The sequence below is a fragment of the Phasianus colchicus genome, chromosome 5 (genome assembly GCF_987193195.1).
Source record: "Phasianus colchicus chromosome 5, bPhaCol1.hap1.1, whole genome shotgun sequence".
Classification (NCBI taxonomy): Eukaryota; Metazoa; Chordata; class Aves; order Galliformes; family Phasianidae; genus Phasianus; species Phasianus colchicus.
Window position 1 is genome coordinate 10,246,846 of NC_143440.1, and position 27,617 is coordinate 10,274,462.

The window sequence follows — 27,617 nt, forward strand, 5'->3', positions numbered from 1 at the left end:
AATGTAACAGAATATTGGTGGGAAAGTTAGACCTCTACTTTTGTATTACCATCTGCTTCTGACATTGTGGGCCAACATAATAAAATAGGAGGCATTACTTTCGGAGCAGCCCTTGTAGTCTCGACATAATAGGTAATAAAAAAGTCTCTGTCCAGCCAGTATGCATTAAATATCATTTGTTAAACTAACAATGCAGAGAAAACAAATGAAGCAGTGATTCCTAAATTAGAACTGCATCATCTTGTAAGAAGTCGTTGTTTATGCCAATATTCTCCAGGTGTCAGCTGAATTATTAATGCAAAATCATTCTTTCACAATAGCAGCATCTGGTAGATACTCGCTGCTTCTAGAAGACTGAATTTGAAAGTGATGTCAGTGCAGAAAGTTTTGCTTGTTTTTCCTGTATGTCTATTTGATAATTTATTGCATATAAATAATACTGAGTGATTTTCTAGAACTGACTTAAATAAAACTTAAAGGAGTTTTATTACAGCCCTCCATGTAAGAAGAGTTGAGTGTGCTACTCCAGAGGCAGATGTACTCAATTATTCCAGTGTTTGCAGCGAGAAGCCTCTTAGTGATGACATGCCCAAAGCATTTTGGAATACTGTATTCTTATTTAAATTAAGTAAATATTGACGGATGATGGAGTGAGAAAAACAAAATGTACTGGAAAAATAAGAAAGGCTAAAAGAAGTGTAAAATTCCTAAAAACATTTAGGATAATTGTAAGTTATTTGAGAACACTGTGATTTGAAAAAGGAATTCTGAAATGCTGGCTTTCGTTCATTAGAAACTACTAGAAACTGTAAGTTTTCTTGGGTTTTAAATGTTTGTATATTATGGAAATTAAGCATTTTAATAAGCAGTTGTAATTTTTAAAGATACCAGGTCTCTGTAGTCTTATTTAAGAAGACCTATGTAGGTGATATGTTGAAACTCTAAATACAAAAAATGCTTTTAGCTTGCAGGCAAGTTTTGAGTCTCTGAAGTCAATGAATTAACCAAATTCAGACCCAAGAGTTACCAAAGAGAAAAAAACTGTAGAAACTCAGCCTAAATGGTTACATTGCTTACAGTAATTAATAGTCTCTATTTTATGTTTCTTTTTAATTGCTTAAGTTGATCCATTTTTTTTTTTCCAATGTCACGTTTTTATTGTATCATTTGTGATATTAGAGCTGTATTTTATCAGAACTTTTTTCCCTGATAGCTCAGCCATGTTTTAAATTCCCACGTACTGCAGCACATCCAAACAAATCACAGAATCACAGAATCACAGAATCACAGAATGACCTGGGTTGGAGGGGACCTCAAGGATCATGTAGTTCCAACCCCCCTGCCTAGCAGGGCCACCAAACATACACCTTTACTAGATCAGGTTGCCCAGAGCCTCGTCCAACCTGGTCTTGAACACCTCCAAGGACGGGGCATCCACAACATCCCTGGGCAGCCTGTTCCAGGACCTAACCACCCTCCTAGTAAAAAACTTCCCCCTAACATCCAACCTAAATCTTCCCTCTTTTAACTTAAAACCATTTCCCCGTGTCCTGCTATTATCAGCCCTTATGAAGAGTTTACTCCCCTCCTGGGAGTAAGTTCCCTTCAGATATTGAAAGGCTGCAATGAGGTCGCCCCGCAACCTTCTCTTCTCCAGGCTGAACAAACCCAACTCCCTCAGCCTGTCCTCATAGGGGAGGTGCTCCAGCCCCCTGATCATCTTCGTGGCCCTCCTCTGGACCCTTTCCAAAATCTCCATGTCTTTTTTGTACTGAGGGCTCCACACCTGAACACAGTACTCCAGATGGGGCCTCACAAGAGCAGAGTAGAGAGGGACAATCACCTCCCTATCCCTGCTGACCACCCCTCTCCTGATGGAGCCCAGGATCCCATTTGCTTTCCGGGCTGCCAGAGCGCACTGCTGGCTCATGTTAAGTTTCTCATCTATCAGGACCCCTAGGTCTTTCTCTGCCGAGCTGCTCTCAAGGACAACTCCCCCCAGCCTGTACAGGTGCCTGGGGTTCTTCCGGCCCAAGTGCAAAACCTTGCACTTTGCCTTATTGAACCTCATTAGGTTCACCCGAGCCCAGCTTTCCAGCCTGTCAAGGTCCCTCTGAATGGCCTCCATTCCCTCCACCGTATCGACTGCACCACTCAGCTTGGTGTCATCAGCAAACTTGCTGAGGGTGCACTCCATTCCCTCATCGATGTCATTAATAAAGATGTTAAAGAGCACCGGTCCCAAGACAGACCCTTGAGGGACACCGCTCGTTACCGGCCTCCACCTGGACATAGAGCCATTGACCACCACCCTCTGTCTGCGGCCTTTCAACCAATTGCTTATCCATCTAGTTGTCCACCCGTCAAATCCACTTCCCTCCAGTTTGGAGATGAGGATGTGATGGGGGACCATGTCAAAGGCCTTGCTCAGGTCCAGGTAAATGACATCAGTTGCCTTCCCTTCGTCCACCAATGCCGTCACTCCATCATAGAAGGCCACAAGATTAGTTAAGCATGACCTTCCCCTGGTGAAGCCATGCTGGCTATCTAGGATCACGTGCTCGTTCTTTATGTGATCAAGCATATTGTCCAGGAGGATCTGTTCCATAATCTTCCCAGGCACGGAGGTGAGACTCACCGGCCTGTAGTTACCCGGGTCCTCCCTGCTCCCCTTCTTGTAAATGGGAGTGACGTGACCCTTCCTCCAATCGTCCGGGACCTCACCTGACAGCCACGACTTCTCAAATATGATGGAGAGCGGCTCAGCAACCACCTCAGCCAGCTCCTTCAGGACCATCATTGGTAGTTGTATCTTTTCCATCTCCAAGCATGCTGAAATCTGCCATCTACAATAGAAAACAAGCAGAAACACTATGTTATTCACCTTAAATAAAAGCTTTAGATGATTGTTGTTTTTTAAGGTAAATCTTATTACTGTAACTTCTAGTTACTTGCAGTTTCAGAAATCTCAGAGTTTGGATCACTTGCAATACCTAAATATGTAACAGGACTTCAATACCTGTTTCTTGTTCTAACTCTTGACATTTACTAAAATAATTACTGGACCACAAGTAGGAGTTAGGACCATGTCAGATAACAGATTATCAAAATAATTCGTTTATCAAAAAAACTTCCTGTCTTGCTATATTCCAAATAATACTTTTCCTAAACAAAGTGGGAACTATAAACTGTTTGTATATGCAGGTATATGCATTGGAATACACAGAGACCATTCTGGGATCTCAATTCAAAAGTGCATTAAGTCATTTTTTAACAGAATCAGGATGCTCTGGTTATATTTAAATCTATTGTATGCCAGAAAAATTACTTTCTTCTTTATAAAGGGAACTAAAAAGTTACACTGTCTTTGTAATTGACCTTGAATTTATTATAGAAAAAATATTTTACTTAGCATTATTCTTACAAAACAGTGCAGGAGTACAGTCATTTTTATCTGGGAAAACACAGGGGTAAAGTAAGAGTGAGTAGATTAAACTGAGACATCTTATAATATCTTAGCATTTTAAATACCTCACCACAAGCTAATATCGACATATAACAAGAAATCCTCTGACTGTACTGCTGTATATGTATTTAAAGGGTTTTTCAAGGGATTGCCCTGTCACTGTTGTAAATTAGTAATTAATCTTTCCTGCTGAATGCATATTTGGTTGTGGGTTTGGTTGTTGTGCTGTTTTTTTTTATTATTTGTTTGCCAAATAGCACATGTGAGATGTTAAATATCAAGTTGCTTCAAATAACCTAGCTCTAGTTTCTTTAATACTAAATAAACAAGTCTCTTTCTTTAGGACCTAGTTGAATAGAGATTAAAGGTACAATGGAAAATAGGAGTGCTGGGAATAAAAAAAGGCAAGATGTGGGAAAAGTGCCAAAATAAAGGTATTTTACAAGCTTGAGGTGGAACTACACAAATCACATATTTGAAAAGTTAAATTCAATCAGCAGTTTCTTTCTGATTGCTAAAGCTGTCTCCATTGTAATTGAGGCTTTTCAGTTTACTATTATCCTTAATTCTGAAAATAAATATTACATTGACTTAAAGAGTAAAATTTACATTTAAACACCTGTAGGCTTTGAAAGTAATATCTCATGAAAATAAAATTTAAATTTAAATTTTATATGGGCATCAAGTACTTATTAATAATCAATGAAACAAATTTGGGCATGAATATTAAAGTAAATGCCTAAAACTACAAACCAGGCTCTTTCTGATGATGTTCAAGATGAAGAAATTGTAAGAGCCAGCTCTTCCCCGTTGCTGTACTCTGATAATCTTGTGTTGTTTTCTTAAACATCTGACTCTTGTTGGAGACATTCACTGAATTAGATCCCAGGCCTAACTGGGGATAACAAATGAAAATATTAAGTTGTTCTCTATTAAACATGTGCATATGAATAATAGCAAAGCACCTCAATATCTTGTTTTGTTTTGTTTTTCACACTTTAACATGTTGGTTCGTATTTTGAGAGCAAAGGAATATGTGTTGACCAGTGGGTATTTCAGAAATGAGCTGTTCAAGTAATGACAGAATATCGTTTTCCAGAGTTACTTATGTACATGTTGTCTTGTTTGGATCCTGAGCAATACATAGAACTCTACTGCAAAACCTGCCAATTAAAATTTGATTTGCAGGAAATGATACATCTTGCAGTAGCGTCTTTGCATATGAGTTTGCATGGTGTCTTGTGAGTTAATGTGAAATGATATCCAGTTTGATGACTTCGAAGAATCCAGCATTTTGTACAGAGTACAACATTCACTCTATTAAAAAAAAAATTGCATCATAGACAATGATTGAATTTAAATGAATTAAATATTTAGACAAATTAGGAGGATTTGTGCGCAGTTCTTACGAATGCATTTGTTGTCAGATTTTCCAAAATAATTATTTTCCTGTCTTATTGCCTCAAAATCCTTTTTTTCCCTCTGTTTATTTTTAGATTCATAACCAATATCCAACAGAGTTTGAGTTCAATCAGTATTATCTGAAGTTCCTAGCTTTTCATCACATATCAAATCGATTTAAAACATTCCTTCTGGATTCAGACTATGAAAGACTAGAACATGGTATGTGTAATGTTTTTTTATCGCATATTTTTTCTGGTTTTGTCCCCATTTTTCTGTCCAGTATTTGATCTACATTATTTGCCTTGTTTGAGACGATCTAGTAATTGCATGGTAATACTCTAGTCAATTTCAGTTCAGGAATACGAGCTAAAATGTAGGTGACAAATACACTGAATTTTCTGAATGAATGATATGCCTGAGATATACCACTGGTGGGACTTAAGAGGAAGTGAAAAAAAAGTGTCATGCCTCAGGTTTTGTTTCACCTTCTTGGTTTGTTTTCTTTTTCTTCGTCTTTGTCTTTTCCTTTTTTTCTTTTTCTTTTTTTTAGCAATTCATTGACTTACTTCAGTTTGCCCTATTAAGTACTTGTTTTGACAGAAACAAAGTCCTTAAGTCCTTCAGAGAGCACATGACATTTCAGGAAAGGGAAGCTTTTCCATCTACTGTTTTCTCTTGAACTCTCTTTAATGTTTCTCTTTTCTTACCATTTTTTTACCCCCTACATCTGACATGTGCAAAAGTTCATTTGCTCCCTACCAAGACCTTATCTGCCCTGACAGCTCACATAAGGCTTTACAACCACAGCCAAGGCTGTTCCTGGAGCTTGTTCATCAAACAAAATACTTACATGCTCTGAATTTCACTGCTTCATTGGGTGTTTCTGATGGCATATGGTCAATTTTAATGCTTTTCTTTAAAACTGTACTAACTGTGGAACATATTGAACTTCAGAAGCCATTTTATTTCAACAAGAAAAAAATATTTTCATTATTTACCTTGCTTTGAACGAAGGATTGGAGTAAATTTCTTTCTGTCCTTCCAACCTGTATTTTTATATGGTTCTACAGCATGTCATTTTTTTTTTTTTTAAACCACATTTGTTTATTTAGTGTGGTTACATTTCCAAATACCATCTAATGCAATATAAAGTCCTATTTGCAGTGGATTGAAGGGCTGGTAACCTCTCATATTAGGGGACAGAATCAGTTAACACGGCTCGATGATCTGTTGAGCCAGTATAGCTGGAGGCAGAAAGGAACGTTAATAAATATACTCAAGTATTTCAATAAATTTCAGAACAGAATTATAAATATAATGCTATTGAATTTATTTTTTTTTTAATATAAAAGTCACATTCTCTCAACTTGTGGCAGAGTGGCAGCTACAAAGCACAGCGTTTGTTTCAACAAACTGTCTTTTGCAGCAATTTCACTTTATGGTAGATTTTACTGTAAATTCACTTTGTGAAATTCCTTTTGGCTGTGTTTTAATGTTTGTTACATTTGATCGTAAAGCTATCATTTGCTGCTATTTATTTTCTCTAGGGACACTGTTTGAAGATAAAGGAGATAAACACACCAAAAAAGGAATTTGTATTTGGGATTGTATTGAAAAGATGCACAAGAGGAGCCCTATTTTCTTCAATTACCTCTATGCTCCCACTGAAATAGAGGTATGTGTGTTTTGTTGTTGTGAGGTGGGTCTTTTTGTTCATTTTTTTAAGAAAAAGAAAACCCTCAAACAAACAAAGATCAGATTATTTGCTATTCTGAGTGATTTTCTGAGTACATTTTGATATCTTAATTTGACTAGCTGGATAAAGCATTTGGTGGACAAAATTGATCCTCCTTGATTGATTGCTGTAATGTCTTAAGGCTTATATTTTCAGTCATCTTAGCTTTGGAAATTTCATGTAAAGGGATGAATTCTGGAACTGTATATATGCATGCCACTGAGGAAAACAAGGTTACTTGTTTAATTTCTATAGTTATATGACTTACTATAAAAACGGTCTTAAAGTCTGCATAGTTATTTAAAAATATTTGTTTATATCCCATAATTCACAGTTATGGGGAAATGAGCTTGAAGTACATTCCAGCCACAATGGAATGTCTAATATGATAGACATCAAGACGTCTTAGGAACTGAAAGAAAAGAGCAATGTTCATACTGTAGTTCGGGGGTAAGACTGGTTTAAGATAGTTCAGCTTCCCCTCCTGCCCCACTGATGTGCTTCTGTCTCCTGCTTTGCCAACGAGCTTCACCCTGACAAATAATTTATCTGCATGCCAGTCCACTGCTGATGACCAGATAATGACAGGGTGTTATGTGCTCCAGTGTGTTGGAAGCCTTGTTGCCACTAATGCTTTTGTTAGTGTTTCTTAGCTTTTTCCTCAAAGATTTTTTTTAACCACATTGTATTTTAGAACACACAGCACCTAGAGCTCAAATAAGTTTTGTAAATTTACCTCATTTAAAGTTCTTTTTTTTTTTTTTAAATAAAAAAAGAAGGCTATATTCTTTCTTTTAATATGATTTAGTAGTCAACAACACAGGCCCCATAGCCCCCCATGAGTACATACTCCTATGCTTCATTAAATCAGTATGGGAGAGAGAGGATGGAGAAACAAGAGAGCGATACTGAATAGATAGGAAGTTCTTCACTTGTCTGTTTCAGAGGAGCATACTTTCTCTGTAGAACCATCACTGTGATGAATTTGTAAGTTGATGGCCAACTTATTCATGTATGTTCTATCCATTTTACTGTAAGTGGTAGCCTGACAAGTAAGCAATTAAGATTTGCTGTCAGTGTTTTGGTAGTATCTTTTTTCTTGCTTTTATTACAAACTTTTTTTCCTCATGTGAAATTTTGTAGTAGCAGAGTTTAATGATTGCGGACTGAACATCACTCTTAAGACTTTAAAATTGCCCATTGACCTGGGGTAATAATTCCCTTTACATAAAATATAGTGTTACCTTATATTTTAAAGGGGAAAAAAAAAAAAAAGTGTGTCTTGAATACCAAGTCATCTGTTTTAAACTACTGTGAAAGCATTATAGTCTCTGGCTTATTTGCTCATGTTATTATGGTTATTGCAAGTGTTTGTCCACCTAAGTTATGGAGCCTTTCTCCTTTCCCTGATAGTAAAAAGTCTTGGATTTTCTGCTGAGGAGAATTTAGGGGTGATTGCTATCAAGTACCTTTTCTATCTTTAACAGGAGTCACAAAGACTGTGAGGTTTGCAACTGTATATTGAATTAGAGTTCTTGAGAAGCACTTTGTTTAGTAGAAGGATAATTCTGAACAATATATCCCCAAAGCTAGTATTAGTTTGACTTTTTGATCTGACCCATATGCCAGAGTCCTGCTGTGAAAATTATCAAACTGCAGTATTACCCAACACAAGAAACCACTAAATTTAGAATAATCTACAAAATATAAGTATTGCATTTTTTCAGACTGAAACACACTTCCTTTCTGTTATTATAATAAAACTTTCTTTCTAATAGGCCCTGAAACCAAATGTAAGTATGTCCAGCCTCAAAAAGTGGGATTACTATGTAGAAGAGATTTTGGCTACAGGTCCTTCTTATGACTGGAATATGGTGGCTGCAAAATGCAGTGCTTTAGAGGAAGCTGACCAAACAGATGGTTCAGTCTCTCAGAAAAAGAGGAAAATAGTGTGGCCATGTTATGATGATGTTAAAAAAATACAACCTGATGCCATCAGCAGCCTTTTAAATGTAAGTACATACGTTAAACAGAAAAAATAAGTTATTTCAGTTATCACATATCATGTTTACCCTTTATTTATATTATTTCCCAATTTTTATTTTTAGTTATTGCCCTGTATGTTATTGTCCTATGGATATAATATAAAATTATTATTAAAGCCAGTCAGAGTAGTTGTTTAGTATAACCAACAGATTGCCTTCTGTAAGAAATGCAATAACTGTTCTTTTAATTGATAGAAAAGCTGAATCTATCTTTCTTTCCCTTTTTCTACTCAGTTTAATGTATGTAGTGAAGATCCAAATTCCTGAAAGTTCAGGAAACAGAATCCAATAGTTGTTGGTTTCAGTGAGAGGCAGATTTTATGTATATATATATATATATACATATACATGAGCATCTTGGCCCAAATTTATCAACAAAACTTTCCGTAGTCACTCCTAGTATATTTATTTTTACTAGCACCTAACTCAAATTCTTGAATGCTTCAGAGTATTTCAGTACATTATGTGGATGCTTGATTTGGACAATGATTTTTTTTCCTGTGGGCTCCTCAGGTTTTGTTGTTTCATAATTAGAAAATGAATAAGGGAATAAGGATCCCATTTAGCATGGTAATAATTGTATTTTCTTAGATGTTTGTTGTTTGATTGTAATTGGCTATCAGTCCTAACGTTTACATTATCTTCTGGATTAATAACTCAGGAAGAAATTAGGTGGGCATTCTTCATTTCCTAGAGCTGTTGTTTCAAGCTATGTATCAATCACTGTAATTAAACAGCTCTTAACAAAGTCTCAGGGTGGGAAGTTTCTAAATGTATATAAATAATTCAGAATAGGCTTGCTTGTGTCAGAGAGCTAGCTTAATTCAGGAACACAACTGCTATCTCCTTTAGTCCATTTCATGCAATCATTATTGATGAAAAATAGGAAAAATGTCCAGTTTTCAAAAATAAAATTCAGCAGTGAAACTCTTCTTGATACTGAAAGCCAGAACTGCTCAAAGCTTATAACTTCACAAATTCAATGAAAGAGAGCTTATCCGTTCCTCAACAGGGGTCATAGCAAGAATTCTTTCACAAAAAAAAGCCCAAGCCAAAACAAAAACAGAGCTTTTGTAACTATATTCAGAACTACATTAGAAGTATAACAACAGTGCAGTGTTCCTCTGCATTTCTTCATGGAGTAAATGCCAAGCTTATCCTAGCCACAACTGTGAGAAACAGCCATATAACGGGGAAATTAGCCATATTATATTCCAAAGATATGTGGGTCAGATTTTATAGAGTTTAAATGTTATTTGTGAATTAGATTATAGTAATAAAAGATAGCAGTGGAGAGGAACATTTGGAAAACTTTGAAGAGGTTGTATAAAGGTTACAAAAATATTCTTCTAAGTTTAAAAAGCGAAGTGAACTTTCTTTTAAAACAAGTTGTTAATTTAGGGCTATTGCTGATGGGGGAGAAAGACCTCTCTTTAATCATAAATCCATTGAGAATGTGTTGGTATCCAAGAAATGTTCGAACTGAGAACATATTCTAGTAATGATAAACTGTTAGGGAAGGTTGGTTTTTCTCTTTCTTTATAATGATAATACCAAATATGTTCATTCTAAAGGTATTTTTTTAATAGAAAACTAGATAATACTCTTCAGGATGTGAATCTGGAACAGAGAAGTTACAGGATGTCTTAGTTCACCTTGTTACAATGCAGTGTTTTTCAATGAGGAGCAAAAGGTGTGATGTTTTTAGTGGTAAACATTCTAATGTGTTTTGTGTACTTGGCACCTTTAAGGAGATGTGTGTGATAGCTCTGTATTTTCCATAAGTCTTCATGTTTACAAGTTTTAGGAAGTTAAGCAATCTACTACACATTTCATTCATTTAATCCTCATTGAATGACAATAATGTGCACTTCAAAATAGAGATTTTTGTGTAAAGCTTCCCAATTCACTTCTACCACACCAGCCAAAAATACGAGCTGGTTTCTTCAAACCTTAAGTTCTGGAGAAAGAACTTGTAGATATAAATGTTCAAAAGTAGATCCAGATAAAGATATTTTCAATTAAGACCATTCTCTGATGGTCTTTCTACATCAAAGAAATCAGAAACAAAGTATATACTGATAGTAAGAGTAATTACCCACCCATTTGTTAAGTAAAAAGAAACAGGATTATGGAACAGGAGACTACTTTTGCTTTTGTTTTTTGGTTGTTTTTTTTTTCTGTCAGAGAGTAGTTGGAAATAGTTTAAAAAAAAAAAAAAAAAGGCAGATTTCTCCACAAAACTCAAAACCAACTCATTTGGTAAGAGATTCCAACTCCATTTTTGAAAACACTTCCTTTCTTTGCTTTTAAAATTCATTAAGATTATACCACAGTGTGACACATCCATGTCTTCAGTAGAGAATAAAATTTAAATGTCTATGATAAAGACTAGGTATTCCAATGACCCTTTGATTTGAGTTGTGATTCTCTGTAAATGAGCTAAGTGGTCTGAGTTTTGCAGTGCACCTTGGCAGGAGCAAGCCCAAACATCAGTATATGCAGCAATACTCTGCAGAAAGGTACTGCAAATCCTGGTGGATGCCCAGTTGCATCAGCTGTGTTCCTTAAGGGCGGTGCTCCCGTGCCACAAAGAAGGCTGATGGTATCATGGGCTCTTTCTGGTGGTGCCCAGAGGTGTTCCATCTGAACATGAAGGAACAGTTCTTTACTGCAAGTATGTTTGAACGCTGGCACAAGTTGCTCTCTTGGAGCTATTCAAAAGCCACCTAGGGATGGTCTGAAGCCCCCAGTACAAGAAAGACAGGGAGGTGTTGGAGAGGGTCCAGAGGAGGGCCACAAAGATGATCAGGGGACTGGAGCACCTCCCCTATGAGGACAGGCTGAAGGAGCTGGGCTTGTTCAGCCTGGAGAAAAGAAGGCTGTGGGGTGACCTCATTGCAGCCTTTCTGTACCTAAAGGGAGCCTACAAACAGGAGGGGAATCAACTCTTTGAAAGGGTAGATAACTGCAGGACGAGGGGAAATGGTTTTAAGTTGAGGGAGGAGAGATTTATGTTGGACGTCAGGGGGAAGTTCTTTACAGAGAGAGTGGTGAGGTGCTGGAACAGCTGCCCAGAGAGGTTGTGGATGCCCCGTCCCTGGAGGTGTTCAAGGCCAGGTTGGATGGGGCCCTGGGCAGCCTGGTCTAGCATTAGGTGGGAAGGTTGGTGGCCCAGGGGGAGTTGGAGATTCATGATCCTTGAGGTCCCTTCCAACCCTGGCAATTCTGTAATTCTGTGTCTGGGGCAGCTGCCTCTAGGTGGCCCAACTTGAGGATGACAGAGCCCCTTTCAACCTCATCAATTTTGTGATTCTGTGCAATTTTCTTTCAAGTGCAGCTAGGAGCAAGGAGCAAGAGTAAATCTTACTGATTTATTGTCATGTAAGTTGGTTTTTTTTTTTTTTTTTTACAAAGACTTTATTAAGAGAATTTATTCCTAACTTTTCAAGTTATATATAGGAGGTTGTTGAAAGTTTTTCATTTAAAATTCTGGAAGCACTTCTCATTGTAGAGCCAAAAAAAAAAAAAAAAAAGGAATGTGACCCAGTTGCTAAGTAACAAGCTTCAGTTAATTCCAGATTCTGCAGAGAAGGACTTGTACTCAAAAGTCAAGACTGCGGCAGAAAGAGAACGCTGAAATTAAAACCTGAATAACCTTTAGCACTAAAGAGTTTGTATTGCTTTTACAGCAGTTTGGGAAGCCTTTTACATGGAATGTCTGTGGTGAATATATGCAGCCCTATGTATCCTATCAGGAACACTTTACAGTAAGAATTTTGAAAGAGGAACAACTGGTCTGAAGAAGCTTTTGGTCTGGCTTGTTTGCCATTCCTTGTTTTTGTTTCTACCAATGAGGATAATCCAAACAAAGCCATTCTAGTTTCTTTCCTTGGCAGGAAAAGAGTCCTGTCATAGTCAATATATATGTATCTTTTCGACTGGTTTGATTCTTTGTGTTGTCATGTCTCTTCTATTTAGTTATACTTTTCAACTTTCCAATTTACCTTCAGCAAGGAAGAATCTGTAGATATATTTTGTTTTTGTTAGACTCTGTCATATAGGCTTATTTATTTTCAGTTCAGTGTTCCAAATTTAGTTGAGCAGTTAATTGTTTCCTTACCAAATGTTTCCTTACCTTAAAAATATAGTCTTTTTCTCTAAGTTTCAATCAGCAATGATTTCCTGTTATTCTAATATACCCCTAGAATATGATGAAAGCTAAACTAGTTATGTGGTATAGTGGAAATAATGTCAGAGTCTAATTGTCTCTTCTTTGAAAATAATGTCTTGGGGTTTATTTATCTTTATATAGTATGGAAATTCTTTGTCCTGTGGCAATTTTTGTTCTGTCATCAGTCCTTAATTGGATTTTCAAAATTAAGTTTCAAATGTGATTTCATTAAGAATCAGGTTTTCATGACAACATAGGTGCTGAAAGTAAAAATGTAAAAAGGAAGGATAAAAATGGACCAAATATCACAGCAATGGCAAATGCATTGATGAATGTTATATTTAAGCTGTTCCACAAGTAAACATAAACTAATTAAATTGTGTCTTTTTACTTAACTTTGCACACACTGTCTTATTAACAGGAAATAACCCTGACTGGAGGTTATCAACATAGGTCATATTCCCAAGTTCCACGAGAACATGTTGTTACACTTTGGCATCCAAATGGAATAAATCTTCCATTTCCTTCTTTTATTACAGCTTTGTATTATATTTTATAAACCATGATAAATCTTAATATTGGCAATGTACAATGTTAGTGTCACAGCACAGTATTAGTTTTTTGTAAATATTTTTATAGAATATATTCTATCCATATCTCTATCGTGTTACTATTACGGCAGTTGGTGATGACTGTTGTGTGATCAAGAGAACAGGTGGAGAATTGAAAGAATAATGGCTCCTTCAGCCTGTGGTATGCAAGAGGAATGATATGACTGATGACTGATGGTTGCCATTGATTTCTGAGTTTAGTTGATAGCAGTTTATAGCTGGTTTGGCTTGTACTTTACTGGGCAACACGGCCTAAAAGTTCTCTGTGTAAAAATATTGACTAGAAAATCATAGAATTGTAGAATGGCCTGGGTTGAAAAGGACTACAATGATCATCTAGTTTCAACCCCCCTGCTATGTGCAGGGTCGCCAACCAGCAGACCAGGCTGCCCAGATCCACATCCAGCCTGGCCTTGAATGCCTTCAGGGATGGGGCATCCACAACCTCCTTGGGCAGTGATTGTATTAAAGTGATTGTCAGGAAGTGATCAGTTAAAAATGTTTATCCTTAACCTTTGTTATTTCTTTCAGGAAATTGAAAGGTTGGAAAGTAAATTAAATCAGAGCCCAGAAAGATGGCAGCTTTTGTGGGAAAGGGTCAAAATGAATCTAAAGGATGACACTAGACAAGACAATGTAAGTAGCAAAGGAACTCTTCCAGCACAGGCTTTATAGGCTACCTGGGTCACTGTCAAAATCACTGTGTTTCTTGGAGTAAAATACTGCTTTTGAAAAACTGAACATGTTGTTCTAACCTTGGATAGCAGCTCTGTATCTCTACACATAGAAAAACATGTTTATACTTATACCATTTACTTAATTACTTCTCAGCAGTAGATTAAAGGCACGTAGACAAAATGTGCTTGAGCACAAGCGTTTTACTAGTACACAATTGTATTACTTAATATTATTAAAATATTCATTGTGTCAAAGCCTTCAAGTACAAAAAAAGTCAGTTCCTGGAGGTAGCCAAAAGGAAATGACAGAGGTTCAAGGATAAGTAAAGATATTTCCATGTGTACATGGAATTTTGGAATTGGAGATTCTGATGAAGGCAGAAATTGTTCGTGCTATGTTTCTAGTTCTTGACTCCTGTAAAATGAGTAGCTGACATTGCAGATATTTTCTAATTCAAAAGCAACTTTTTTTTTTCCTTTTCTTTCTTTCTCTATACATGCACTAGGAAGTTTGTTAGATAATGGCTTTGGGGAGCTTTCTTTATCAACTTGGCATAAAACTGTGCCATAACTCTTCAGCTTCACAAACTTGTTCAAGTTTGCCAGCCTTTGTGAGTTTGTTAGTCTTCAGAACTACTCTGTTATTTGTCCTTTGCTTTCAATAAAGCAATAAGCTTTATGTCTATCGTAGTCATTAAAGTTCACCTTATACTTAGACAAACCCAGAATGGGAGGTTTTTTATATGAGCAAAGCAGAGGATTAAGTTTTTATTGAATAATTGGAAGCAGAAAAGAAAATGCAAGTATAAATGTACCTGACATCAGTCTCTTGTTCTCAGATAAATGTAATAGCTAAGAGTCAGCCCCAAAGAACTCTCTAGGATGCTGTTCTGCAGATTAAGACCAAATTCAGGATACCTGTTGCTCCAGGTTACTGAGAATCTACTAAAATGACTTAAGTAGCTCTTGGAAACTTCACTTTTTTTTTTTCTTTTCAACTAATGAATTTATGGAAATTTATTGTATCCAGATGTCTGATTAGTTCTAGATGATTCTGAGAAAGCAAGGGAAGCAGTATTCAAGTTTATGTCACTGGAATAAAGAAGGCTTTTCTTAAATAATGTCTTCTCACACTTTCTGAATGTATCCTTCTGCATAGGAAATGCAGTGAAATGCCATCTCTATGACTCTTCAGAGGCAGCACTGATTTGTATTATGAAGATTTTTTTTCTCCCATAGTGATTCACAACTTACACATTGTACCAAATATTATTTGTGTAGTATTGAGATCATCTCAAAATGCATGACAAACAACTCAATTTCTACAGTGGACAGAAGTGAAATAGGAATAATATTACTGAGAAAGAGCAAGCTGGTGTGTATCTCTACCGTATGTTTGTCATGTTAAAGGTTTACCTTGTTTCAGTGAACAATGATTTTGTGTTCTGTGTGTTGCTACACACATTTTTATTTTGCAAATAATAAACTGTAGATCAAGTCAAAACAATATGCTGAATACTTAATATTATAAAGGTGATTACACACCTTACTTCCTCACAGAAAGTTCAAATTCCAAAGAACTGCTGATGTTCAAATTGCTGCAAATTTGTTTTAGCAAAGAAAGTGTTGCAAATGTTTTAGCAAATCCTTGCCAAGTATCAACAGATCTTACCAGGGTAAGGTTGCATTTATTGTATAAGCACTGGTAAAATTAAAGCTGAAAAGCCATTATGTCAGTGTTCACAGATGGGTACAAAGCTGATGGCTGAAATTGTGAAGTTACACCAGAATTCAAACCCATGAGATGCTCTCTCTATTGAGGAGTGCATTTCCATTAAAATTGCACTTCTGAATTCTCTTCAGATTCCTCTTGCACACAGCAGCATTAATGAGAGCAATGAATATGGACTGGGTTCTGATTAATTGGGACTAAAAGCATGTAAAAATAAAATATTAACAGATCTTTAGTAATAGATCAGCTGTAGTTCTTCACTATTCATATTTTTAATACAAATTCTTAACTGTATAGACTACCAGGAAGAGTTGTAGGTCGTGTTTATTACAAAAAGAATGTTATGTTTTGGTTTTCTACTGTAATACATTTATAATGTTTAGTTCATCAAACAATCAGATTTCTCAGTTCTAAATTTGTCTAGATCTTGTTAAAGATTTTTTTTCTTTTATTTTCTTCTTTTTAGCTTCAGAGACATCCTTCTGGCTCCTCAGGGATGATGTCAGCTAATCTACATTCCTATCAAAAGAGATCTTTGTTGGAAATGCCTGACAATGGGCTGGGTGAGGAACAGAGTGCAAGCATATCTCCCTCCAATGGAGTAGATAGGAGAGCAACTACTCTATACAATCATTTCACATCAAAGAATGATGAAAATAGGTAAACCAAACAGTAAAAGTATTTATGAACCTTGTATTAGAATGGTAGAAACCCTAGGAAAAAAATGAAACTTTTGTATACACAGATCTTCCAGTCTTTCCTTTTATAGAACAGGAAGGTTTTGGTCATGGTTGTCCAACCTTTTGGCTTGCCTGGGCTGCACTGACTGAAGTTGTCTTGGGCCACATATACACAGGTTGCTCTGAAAGTAATGCTGTATATTTATTTTCCATGGAAACTACAACAGATACAAAGAATACAATAACACTGTTCAGTAGGGCAAATTCTCAGCTACAAAACACTATTTTTCAACATAGGCACCACCATTAGCTGTTCATTTTTGCCAGCAATGAACAAGAAGCCTGCATGCTGCGCTGATAAAACTTTGCACCAGTAGAGCTGATGCAGTATTGCTCTCACCACTGCTGAAATGCACCACCACCACCTGATTGTGCTCACATCCAGGTTTCCAGAAACAGCAAGTGTTGATGAATGTCAGCGGGTGCAATTTTTTCCCCATGGAGGAATTCAGTTACACCACTTTGCTTCATGCTCACTTCCATGTCAGATGCCATTTTGTCAGACTGTCCCTCTGCCGCCGTCTCTCACACAGCAACAACAAGGGAATATTGGTGGGAAGGTTCAGCCCCTACTGTCGTACCACCAACATCTGCCTCTGATGCTGTGGGCCATCATAGTAAAACAGGAGACATTTTAATATTTTTCTTAAGATGTTAAAAAGTGAACAACAGAGACATAAAGGTAGTGGGACATTTGACCCTGTTTTTTCCAAAACTAATGCATCAGTCTGGTTTCTTGGCAGTAGTTGCAATTTGCAGTGAAGTCACAAGGGTTTCATCAGAGATTTTTGTTGAAATTTTACTCTTCATATATTTCATCCTAAATAATTGTTCACAAATGTACTTTCTACTAAAAAGCAATTACATGAATAAGGCATGGTTGTGAAGCAAGGGATATTTTTCTCTGGTAAGATAGGGCTTATCATGTCTCTCTACGAGACTTTTATCACGTTTTCGAATTGAATATCTGATTGCAACTCTATGTTTCATTTGAAAAGTTGGAGGTAATGTATTTATATCAACTGAAAATGGTGCCAGGCTGCATGTAGTCCTTGGGCCACAGGTTGGACATGCCTCGACTGTAGCTGCATATTTAAGGGATCTAGAGTACTGAAATAATGTTTATCACTGTATCAGTCACCAATACCTAAACTAGGCTGTTGTTTAAAAATGATCTGTTTCATTACAGTAAAAGAAATACTTAAATTTTTTTAGTCATTTTGAGTTTTATATATCATCACCATTCAAATTACAGAATCATGTGTCGTTTGTATTTTCTGCATCTTCCAGATCTTTTGAAGGTACGCTATACAAAAGAGGAGCTTTGCTGAAAGGTTGGAAGCCTCGCTGGTTTGTGCTGGATGTGACCAAACACCAGGTAAAAACTTTTCAATAATGGATTTTTTTTTTTTTATGACAAGTTTGCTGCATTTTTATTTATTGACTTAGTTTAATTTTACAAATAATTAGCAATAATAATAATTACTTTCAGAAGCAATGTGTGTATTACATTATTATAGACTGTGTGTATACTGTGTGACTGATAAAATTCTGAATGGACAGTTTGAGAAGGTAGCAATTTTTAAAGCATTTTTAACTCTACAAGATCATTAAGCAAATAAGTGTTGAGTATAATCAGGCATTCTAGTATGGCCCCTTTAGTTTCCAGAAGAACCAAGATCTGTTTTAAATAGCTGGAAACTTAGAAGGTAATTTCTTGACTGCAGTTGGGATTCTGAAAGATAATATGGTAACTGATAGCAAGTTTCAGTCTGGTGTTCTTGTTAAAACTGGAGTAGGTACTTCATGCTCCCAAAGCACGTATTTTACATCCTCTTTGCTCCTCAAGTACTTTATCATGAGCATTTGTCTTTACATGAAATAACATGATATTCTCTGAAAAAATATCATCTTTTGTGGAAAACTCCATTTACCTCACTTGGCATTTGTGGTGCTTTTCTGTAATCTGTATTTGAGACAGCTAACGTGAGTGAAACCTTGGAAGTATTTTCAAATCTGAAGAATAGGAACAGCTATCTTTCTGAGATCAGTTAGAATTTTTTAAATAAAGTGAGTTAGAATTTCACCCCCAAATTCCCCCTCTAAAGTCTTCAAATGCCAAGCTCCTGGTTAAACAATAATTTTAGGTGGTATAGATAGGAGTAGTTTAGATTATTCACAGTGAGGTAAGTTTAATAGCGAAATAATTCATAAATATTCTGAAAAATCATTGTACATCAAGAAGCACTAAAAATAGGGTATCTGTTGGCCTAAACCTTAAAATGTTTTTTAATTTGATCTGATTAATGATCAGATTAATTTAATTTTTAATCTGATTTACAGAATTTGACAGTGGAAATCTGTGATCTTGCGTGCTTAATATTGAGTGATCAAGAAGTAATCTTTACTGAGCAAAATGTTCCACACAGCCACACAGTGTAGGTTGTTCAAATAACCTCTGAGACTTGTGTATGCTTTGTTAGAAAATATATTAATGCATTGTAATTTACACACCTTAAAAAATATGTGATACAAGACAGTCATTTTTAAGCCACTAATTGAGGATCTCTGGAATATGCTAGGTGGTAATATACTAGCAAATATGCTAATTGTAATTGTTCATCCTGAAACAGAGGAGAAAAGTCTCATTCTGCAGAAGAAAACAAAAAGACACTTACATTTTTTGTAAACCAAATATCCTCCTGAATATCACAGATATAAGAGTATATGCAGTCTGAAGCAGATACAAGTCGATTGTAGCTTGAATTCTGTTGTGTGACCTTTGCTGGGTTTGCTTTACTATTATGCATCTGTTTATGGGTTGTTGCATGTTTTTTTTTTAAGTGAACTCTAGATTTTATCTTCTAGAATGATTTGCATATCAAAACTCAGTTTACAGTGATTTGCATTCATATTAAAGTATCTTTGCTAGGTGAAAAAAGCAAGTTTTGTTCAACCACTAAATGTAGGAAAATTGGAGTTTTCTGTGTTTATAATTATCTAAAATCATTCTTAAATTTTTGCTGATCATTTTATATTCTTGAAATACAGAGAATGAGTATTTTTTAAAATCTTTGGTGAAGTAATGTTCTTGTGTTAGTTTCATTGAAATTAACAGGGAAGAGATTGCTTCTGGACAGAGGATTTGTGAAGGATAAGAGCAGAATCTAGACTTCGAGTCAGCATTCCTTATCAGTTTTTCTGACAGAAGCAGTGTTTAACTGCTAGAAGCTTCTCTGCTCTGAGACTCTCATGACAACACGTTCTCTCAGTTCAGTGATCTGCACAGGAGTGGATGGTGGAGACACTGATATTAGCCAGAGATATCAAATAGAGGTCTGGCCAGTAAAAGGCTCTCAACAGTCCCACTATCTTGTGTATACCAGACCAATGGCTGTGTCTTACCAATTGCCCAAGTGTGATGGCTTCAGGTGTTAATACTATTTTTTCTTCTTACCTTCACTCCCCAAATCCCCAAGTTATATCCAGGGAAGGGATAATAAAAATGAAGAGTCTGAATAGCATATTTGGATTTAACTTTTCTCTCTCGTGTGGTCTAGTTACGATACTATGACTCTGGTGAAGATACAAGCTGTAAGGGTCACATAGACCTTGCAGAAGTAGAAACAGTGATTCCTGCTTCTCCAACTATTGGAGCCCCAAAACATGCAAGTGAAAAAGCATTTTTTGATGTAAGTATATCTGGTTTTTATTTGATGTTTACCTGAAACTTTGTTTAACCTACTACTTTCATTCCTTCTGGAAGGCGAGAGCTTGAATGGAGCTGGCGTGCAAACTCAACACAAAAAGTTTTTATGCAGCTATCTAGTCATGATTCTCAACAGCAGTAATTAAAACAAACAAACAAAAATTCAGACTGAATTAGTAGATTACAGCTGAAAGTAAAATTTATAAGTTTCTTTTTCTACTTTGTGTGTTGACTTTTCATGTTCTTATTTTTCTTTTGCAGTTGAAGACAAACAAACGTGTGTATAATTTTTGTGCCCAAGATGCACAGAGTGCTCAACAATGGATGGACAGAATCCAGAGCTGCATTTCAGATGCTTAGAAAGGAATAACATTCCATAATCAAGATATGTTTAAAGCAACTCTTTTTGTAAGATGTGTTCTGAAATGTTGCTGACAACCAGCCTTCCTTACATTTCAGCTATAGACATTGATAATATGCTGAAGTTTCTTTTCTGTTTAATAATTATAACCACTGTAACCATTTTTTTTTTCCTGCAGGGAGGACTTTGAAAAATAATAATTCATTTATTCTGAATTTCCACTTTCTTCAGTACAATTCCTAGCTATAAAGTGAGCCATATTTGCACTATTTTCTAATCCTGATTTTCTCATTTCAGAGTTGCTCTGATAAGGAAAGCTGTCCAAAGTAGCTTGTAGAAATCTCTACAGCAGAAAGTCTATTTTCTCCTTATTTATATTTTTAAACAGAAATTCTTAATTCCAAGGTAGTCGCTAATAAGAGGAAACATGTCTACACGTCTCCTAAAAAGAAAGAAAGAAACAAAGCTTGTGAGTCCAGTGACATATATCTCAGATTGTTGATATTTAAACTGTTGATATTTTTTTAAGACCAAAAAATGAAATTGCCAGGTAACAGATTTTCAAGCGTCTTCTCAGCATGCAGGCCAGTCTTTAATCTCATGCTCTACAGAGTGCTTCAGCAACGTTGTTATGGAATTTCAAGTTCTAGGGATTATCTGAAGATCATAGCACTTTCTTTTTAGATTCTGTTTGCTATTATGGTGGGTTATGTGAAAGAAATCTGGCTGACACTATCATAGAGATACAGGAAAAAAAACAAACTAGGAATTTGGTAGAAGGAAGATCTCTTAAGTGTGAGTTGTATATGTTAATTTATATGCTGTTCTGCTCACTGTAAAATAAAAAATAACAAACGTGATGATAATGCACTAAACAGTGGAGCAAGCACTTGCACTGAAATCTTTAAAATGCTCACATTTTGAATGACAGGTAAGTTATTTATAGCAGAACAATACTAGCTAGTTAACATTTACAGATATTAAATAATGTAAATAATCTGGTTTGATGTGTTGTGATTTGATACTTTTTAAACATTTTTTGCACATAAATTGGAAGACTGTTTATAGATTTTTACATTTGATAAAATTGTGTTTGTTCAACTTAAAATCTTGGGAGAAATGTGTTTAATAACCCCAAATTATTAAAAGTTTTACAGTCTACAAATAGTGATGACATTGAGTAGAATCTGTAGGTAACTAAGCCATTGTTTTTATTTTGATATGTTAATATGTTAAATAGCACACTAATATTACAAAAAATGTATATATGATTCAGTATTTTCTCATTTTTTTTCTAGACATTCAGCTTATAATTTAATGTCAGCCTAATCAAACTGACTATACTTATACAATTTTTCAGTTATTAATTTTTTGTTTGTTTTTTATAACTAATGTATTTTGTCAGAAAGGAATATAAACTTCTCACTTCACATACACAATAGGAAATGCAGCTGTTTTTAATGCATTTACAATTTCAAAACAAAGAAAATGAAGGATTTTTCTAGCATTTTTCAATTGACAAATTTCCACCTGTGACAATGGTGTTTGCACATTTGTATGTTTCTTTGTATATGAAGTACTTTTATATGTACTTTGTAAAATACTGATCCTGCTATTAGGTTATATGAAAATTTACATACCACTTCTTATTTTGTAACTAGTTCATTTTAACTCTTGTATGTTCTGTGATATAATCATCTTGTAATAAATACACTTCTTAAGTAAAACCCTTCCTTTTACTGTAAAAAGAGAAATCAGCAAGACCCCACATGTTGAGATATTTCCACAGGCACAAGACAAATCCTTATTTACTCTGTATTAAGAATTGTATGGTCTTTTGTATACTTGTACATATTCTTACACAAGAGTTGCACTTCAGCATCCTTAACTCAAACACTTGTCAACAGTAACACTAAAGACTAAAGAAATCAGAATTTAAAGCAAGATTATCATTCTAACAAGTCTCAATGTATGGCCTTTATGAAAAGACTAAATATGTAACGTTTATACTAAGTTGTTGAATAATTATGTTAAATATTAGGGGAAAAAAAGGGAAAAAAAGATTTTTCCTATATGCTCTCACAACATAAATCAGCCACGTACTTTTCACCATGAAACATATCTCGCTCATTTATGTTACTTTATTCATAAGCAATCTAGTATGAAATAAATAAAATGTAAGAACTGACAAGATCTTATTGGAGAATAGGTATCTAAATTGAATTCCTGAGTGTAGTGTGGGTTAGCAGAGTTAAAATGGAAAGGGAATGTGTGATGGAGGTAGGGGACTTGTGACAATTCTTAAATGCTGTGGTGCTTAGAGTTTGCATATTGAGCTTGGCATGAATGCTAATGTTGCCTTAAATGTTGATCTCAATTTTTAGTGTCTGTATTGATGGAAAATGGACTTGAGCAACTTAACTTAAAAATATCCAAATAAAAGTTGAAATGAGATATCAGTATTTGTGTTGTTTATGTAAGGAATATACAAATGAATGCCAGGCCTACATAGGTTCATGGCGTAAAGACAAAGAATTAGTAGTGTACCTTAGGATCTCTCCTATACAAAACAAAGATTCAAATGGAAACTCAGAAGAAATGTGTAGAAGTTAGAGTAGCATAAGTTGCAAGGCTTTTCAGCCCGTTTGAGTTGTGGCAGCAAGAGTAAGGAAATAAAAGTAGAGAATTAGTTTGGGAAAAACTCCGTGTGAAAAGGTATCCATCTTCTTCATGCTCCTTGAAAAAGGAACCCTTCCAGGAGTTCGGGGTGAGGTAAGTATGTGCTTTCTCTATTTCATATCATTTCTATACTGTGTATTATAAATTGAAAAGACAGATAATTAGCAGGGGCTCTTTACTTAAGAGAAGATGGATTTCTTAGCTTTGTTTGTGTTGAGAAACAAACTGATCTTAATAGGTGATGGGATGAACTGAATTTAAGTTTCGAAGAGTTTCACAGGCATACTATACTAGAAATTTCTCCTTATCTAACACTTAAGCATTTTGTATTCCATATTTTGTATGGAACTTCGGAATTATTGTATTAAATAATACAGCTCAGAACATGCCACATGTGTGGGTCACTGGTTACGTAACAATACACAAACAGCTAGGACCAAATGTTCAAAATTTTCTATCACATCCCACACACATTATTTGTATCGGATACTTTGCAAACTGCAGACATAACAAAAATGTAGTGATTTTTTCCAAATACTGTAATTTTGTTTTTTCATCCTGTAATATTCTTGGAGTATGCTTAAGTGGCTACACCGCATTTCTCATTTTTCATATCTGTGATCATCCAAATATTTTGTCTGTTCATGATTATCCTGTGGTTGCTTTGGGGAGTCAAAAAACTGAAATGAGTCCACCAGTTCCCCAGTTATGCTAAAGTTCATGCTGAGTATCACCGTCACATCTACTTTTAGAGTTTTTGTCTGTATTAGTTTAGTTTCTTGCCAGATTTTGGCTACTGTGTAAGCCTGCTCATTTAAGAAATTTTCATCTTTGTGGTTTTTTTCATGTGTAGCAACTTTTATTAATTGTATGTCAAATAGAGATGCTCCAGGTTCAATGTCATTTACTCTCTTTGCTTACTCTCCCATCTAGACTGCAAAAGGAATGGATTGCTGATACAAGGACTGCTGATAGGAATTGTTTTTGTTTTCTCTTGCATAATACAAAATCTCCAAGGTCTAATTTAGCCTATTGTTATTTTTCTGCTTTAGACCTTTCTGGTTTAAGCTGATAAGAATTATCACCCAGAGGAACTCTTCAATTCTGTGTCTTTAATCCACCACTCTTTAAGATTGTCTACATATGCAAATGCGTGTAGTGAACTGTCTACCATCTTTATCTGCAATCACACTCCAGTAATTAAAAGTCAGATACTAAGTTAAAAGGGTGAGATTCCCTTCTTTCCACTGACAGTTATTGAAATTTCTCCGTTGTCATATTTTATAATCAACTGTAAAATAACACAGCTTTTGGTAAGCCAAGAGTATCATAGTGATCACCTGAGACATCCCTGAGAAGATGAGTCTTTCTTCAACTGAGATACCTGATTTCGTATGAGGGTTCTATGTGCTACTTCTAGAAAATTCTCAAAACCCAAAGTTGGAACAGAAGTTAAAGCTGTATTTTAAAGACAGTCTGTCTAATGTTTATTTGTTTATACCTTCATCTCTATGCAGACTTTACAAACCAGAAGATGCATTAGTGGCAGCTGAATTAAAATTCCACATCACTAGTCGTATCTACCCACAGTACTGTCCTATTTGTCTTTTTTATGGTGGCCTGATCTGATTGACCTCTGCTTCTATAAAATACTGCTTGTTGTCAACATCCAGCATGGAACTAATGCTCAATTTCAAGTTGCACCGTGTGGTTCATGATTCTTATATTTTTCAGATTTTGCACATTCTTGAATAGGAAATATTGCTTGACTGTGGCAAATTTAAAGTTATGGTTTCCATTCCATGTGTTTTTTAAATGGATGTTTTGTTTAAATGTCTTATAGGGAATTCTTAGCCTATGGTTTTGTCTACAAAGTGGGTAATAAATAGAAGATGGAAATAGCTAAGATAAAAATAACATTATATTTCCTGGAAAGAGATATAAACATAGCTGGTTTTTTACATGTTAAATGGTACTTGATATTTTGTCTTCATTGTGGTTTATCGAATGTCTCTCACTGTTAAAGTCAGTAAGGATTCTTGTATTTCAGTTCCCCTAAACCTACCACCAAACAAGACCTCCAGACCTTGTAGTGTTCCTTTGCATTAAATATCTCCGTTTATTGTCCAGAATTGATGCTAGATTCAACATCACTGCTTCATGATGGGCAGATGGGATTATTTCAAGTTTAATACCAGAAAGTGTTTTGTGCAAGTGCTTTCCCAGTAAGGACAAATGCTCAAAATATGAGCAGTATACTGACAGCACTGCATTCTTTGCCAGGTTACAGTGGCTGCAGGTCATAATTAGTAGTGCTGGTGAGTTCAAAATTGTATCTACATACAAGACCTCCAGTAAGTTCAAAATTGTAACTACATAAGTTTGCGGATAAGTATATGAATTAAGTTCAATATAGTAGATAATAGTACAGGTAAAATCACTGTTTAAATGCTTATGGGTTCAGGTTCTGTGTATAGTGGATTGTTTTTGTGCCATCACAGCGGATGGCACAGAGCTTTTTTATTTGTGCTGTACTGTCACTGGCAATCATGTTAGCTGAATGAAATGCTTACAGTAACATTTTATTTGTATAAAAAATACACAGTAAAAACATTAAAGTCTTTGTAGTATTTCATGAAGGCAAATGATTTAGAATTGGAATTTTGAAGAAAATGTTGGAGAGTTAGCAACCCAGTTACCACTGAGTATTGATGAAGTCAGACAGAGTGTTTTCTCTGAGATGCCTGTAAGGTATTACCCTTTATGATACCCTTTTAAAATTTACAGGAAAGGTTTTTATTTAGAATATGTGTCCTTTTGGTAGTGCCCCCCAGTTAGTCTTGTTAGCTCATGTAACTGCTTTTAAAATTAATGAGATGAAGTTCAACAATCTCTTACGCTTTCCCTACTTGTTCCCAAAACAATGTTTCATTCTTTAGAACTGTTTTCTAGAAAAAAAAAGTTAAAATTAAACTCAAAATTATCTTGGCTTCTTCCACCTTAGGCTCTTGACTCAAAGCAAAGTGCTTGCAGACAGTCTTCTCAGGTATGAACATGTAGCAATACCTGAAATCTGGAAAATATCCCATCGAGTGATAATGAACCAGAGCCAGGAACAAATTGAGGAGTTATGGTATGTAAAATCATGTCATTGATCACTGTATGTATCATTTATGTTAACAGTGTCAAGACAGCCTGAAGGTTAGATTACAGTCTCTAAAAGGTCTAAAATTTTGCTACAGCAGACAACTGGTTTTGACCTAAAATATCTGAGATTTGTATCCTCTTCTTCCTACATAAATGTTCTTCCAAAATTTTGTCTAATGACAGAAATTTCTATAATCACTTTTTTGCCAGTCATTTCAATTGTTAAATCACACGTCTGATCAAATAGCAATAATTGGGATAGCCTCAGAGTAAAAAAACAAACATAGCTATTCACTATGACACTGAATTATTTTTTTAGTTGGAGGAATACTGCACACAGAGTTCTATTGTGTTACGTGAGTAGATGTTCCTTTTTTTTTTTTTAATGTAAGGAAAGCATTTCTTATTTGATGGTGGCATCCCAAGAAAGCTTGATAATTTATTTATAATATGAGTATGTGCAACCTAAATACACAGGGATCCTAATGTTTATCTTGGGATTCCAGTCCACTGTTCTTTGTTAATCTTCTCTGTTAACTATCAGTCTGAGTTGTGTGAAAGTGTAGTGAGGCCTACAGTGGCACTTGAAATTACAAACTGTATTTCTGCTTTCATTAGTCCATATTAGAAGTTAGGATTTCAGATAAACCTTTGTATATATTTTCATCCAAGTCAGGATGAACAGAAATTATGAAGGCTATAGAGATCAAAACATAGAAAGGCACAGGAGCAAATCCAGCCCTGGCTGGTATTCAGCACCTAATGCAACAAGAAGTCGATGCCAGTGTAAAACAGATCAGAATAGTGCATATAAGCAGCTTGGCACTGGCTTGTCTATTGGATAATCAAAGAGGAAAAGGGGAGGTGACAGGGGAGTGTAAGAAAGCTCATGCTGCAAATAAGAAATGCAGGTAAGCGGGCTGTGGAACTGGGTCCCAGAAACTTACATCTCCAAAATGTAGTAAAGGAAGTCTCCCAACCTCCTTTACCTGAGCAGTTTTGTTATCTGTTCTCCAAAAAATCTTTCTTTATGCTTGTCTCACTCTCTGTTTGGTGTTTTTGACCTTTGCTTGTCTGATCATGTCTAAATTTAGATGAGGAATTTTTGAGAAGCAGAGATTGGTGTTAACTTGTTCC

At 35.5% G+C, this 27,617-nt stretch overlaps 1 protein-coding gene across 4 annotated transcripts in view; it reads left to right on the top strand.

Moving 5' to 3' along the window:
- The window catches only part of SBF2 (SET binding factor 2), a 238,479-nt gene extending 214,978 nt beyond the window's left edge, over window positions 1–23,501 (top strand). Inside the window, exons 35-42 of one of the 4 annotated variants that reach the window (XM_031613850.2) lie at window positions 4,963–5,089; window positions 6,418–6,545; window positions 8,384–8,617; window positions 13,967–14,071; window positions 16,311–16,504; window positions 17,875–17,962; window positions 20,145–20,276; window positions 20,555–23,501. In XM_031613850.2, the coding sequence (XP_031469710.1) occupies window positions 4,963–5,089; window positions 6,418–6,545; window positions 8,384–8,617; window positions 13,967–14,071; window positions 16,311–16,504; window positions 17,875–17,962; window positions 20,145–20,276; window positions 20,555–20,653 (1,107 nt within the window). In that variant the 3' untranslated portion in view covers window positions 20,654–23,501. The remainder of the gene's footprint in view (window positions 1–4,962; window positions 5,090–6,417; window positions 6,546–8,383; window positions 8,618–13,966; window positions 14,072–16,310; window positions 16,505–17,874; window positions 17,963–20,144; window positions 20,277–20,554) is intronic. The other 3 variants (XM_031613849.2, XM_090140453.1, XM_031613852.2) reach the window with 3 other exon arrangements.
- The last annotated feature ends 4,116 nt before the right edge of the window (window positions 23,502–27,617 follow it).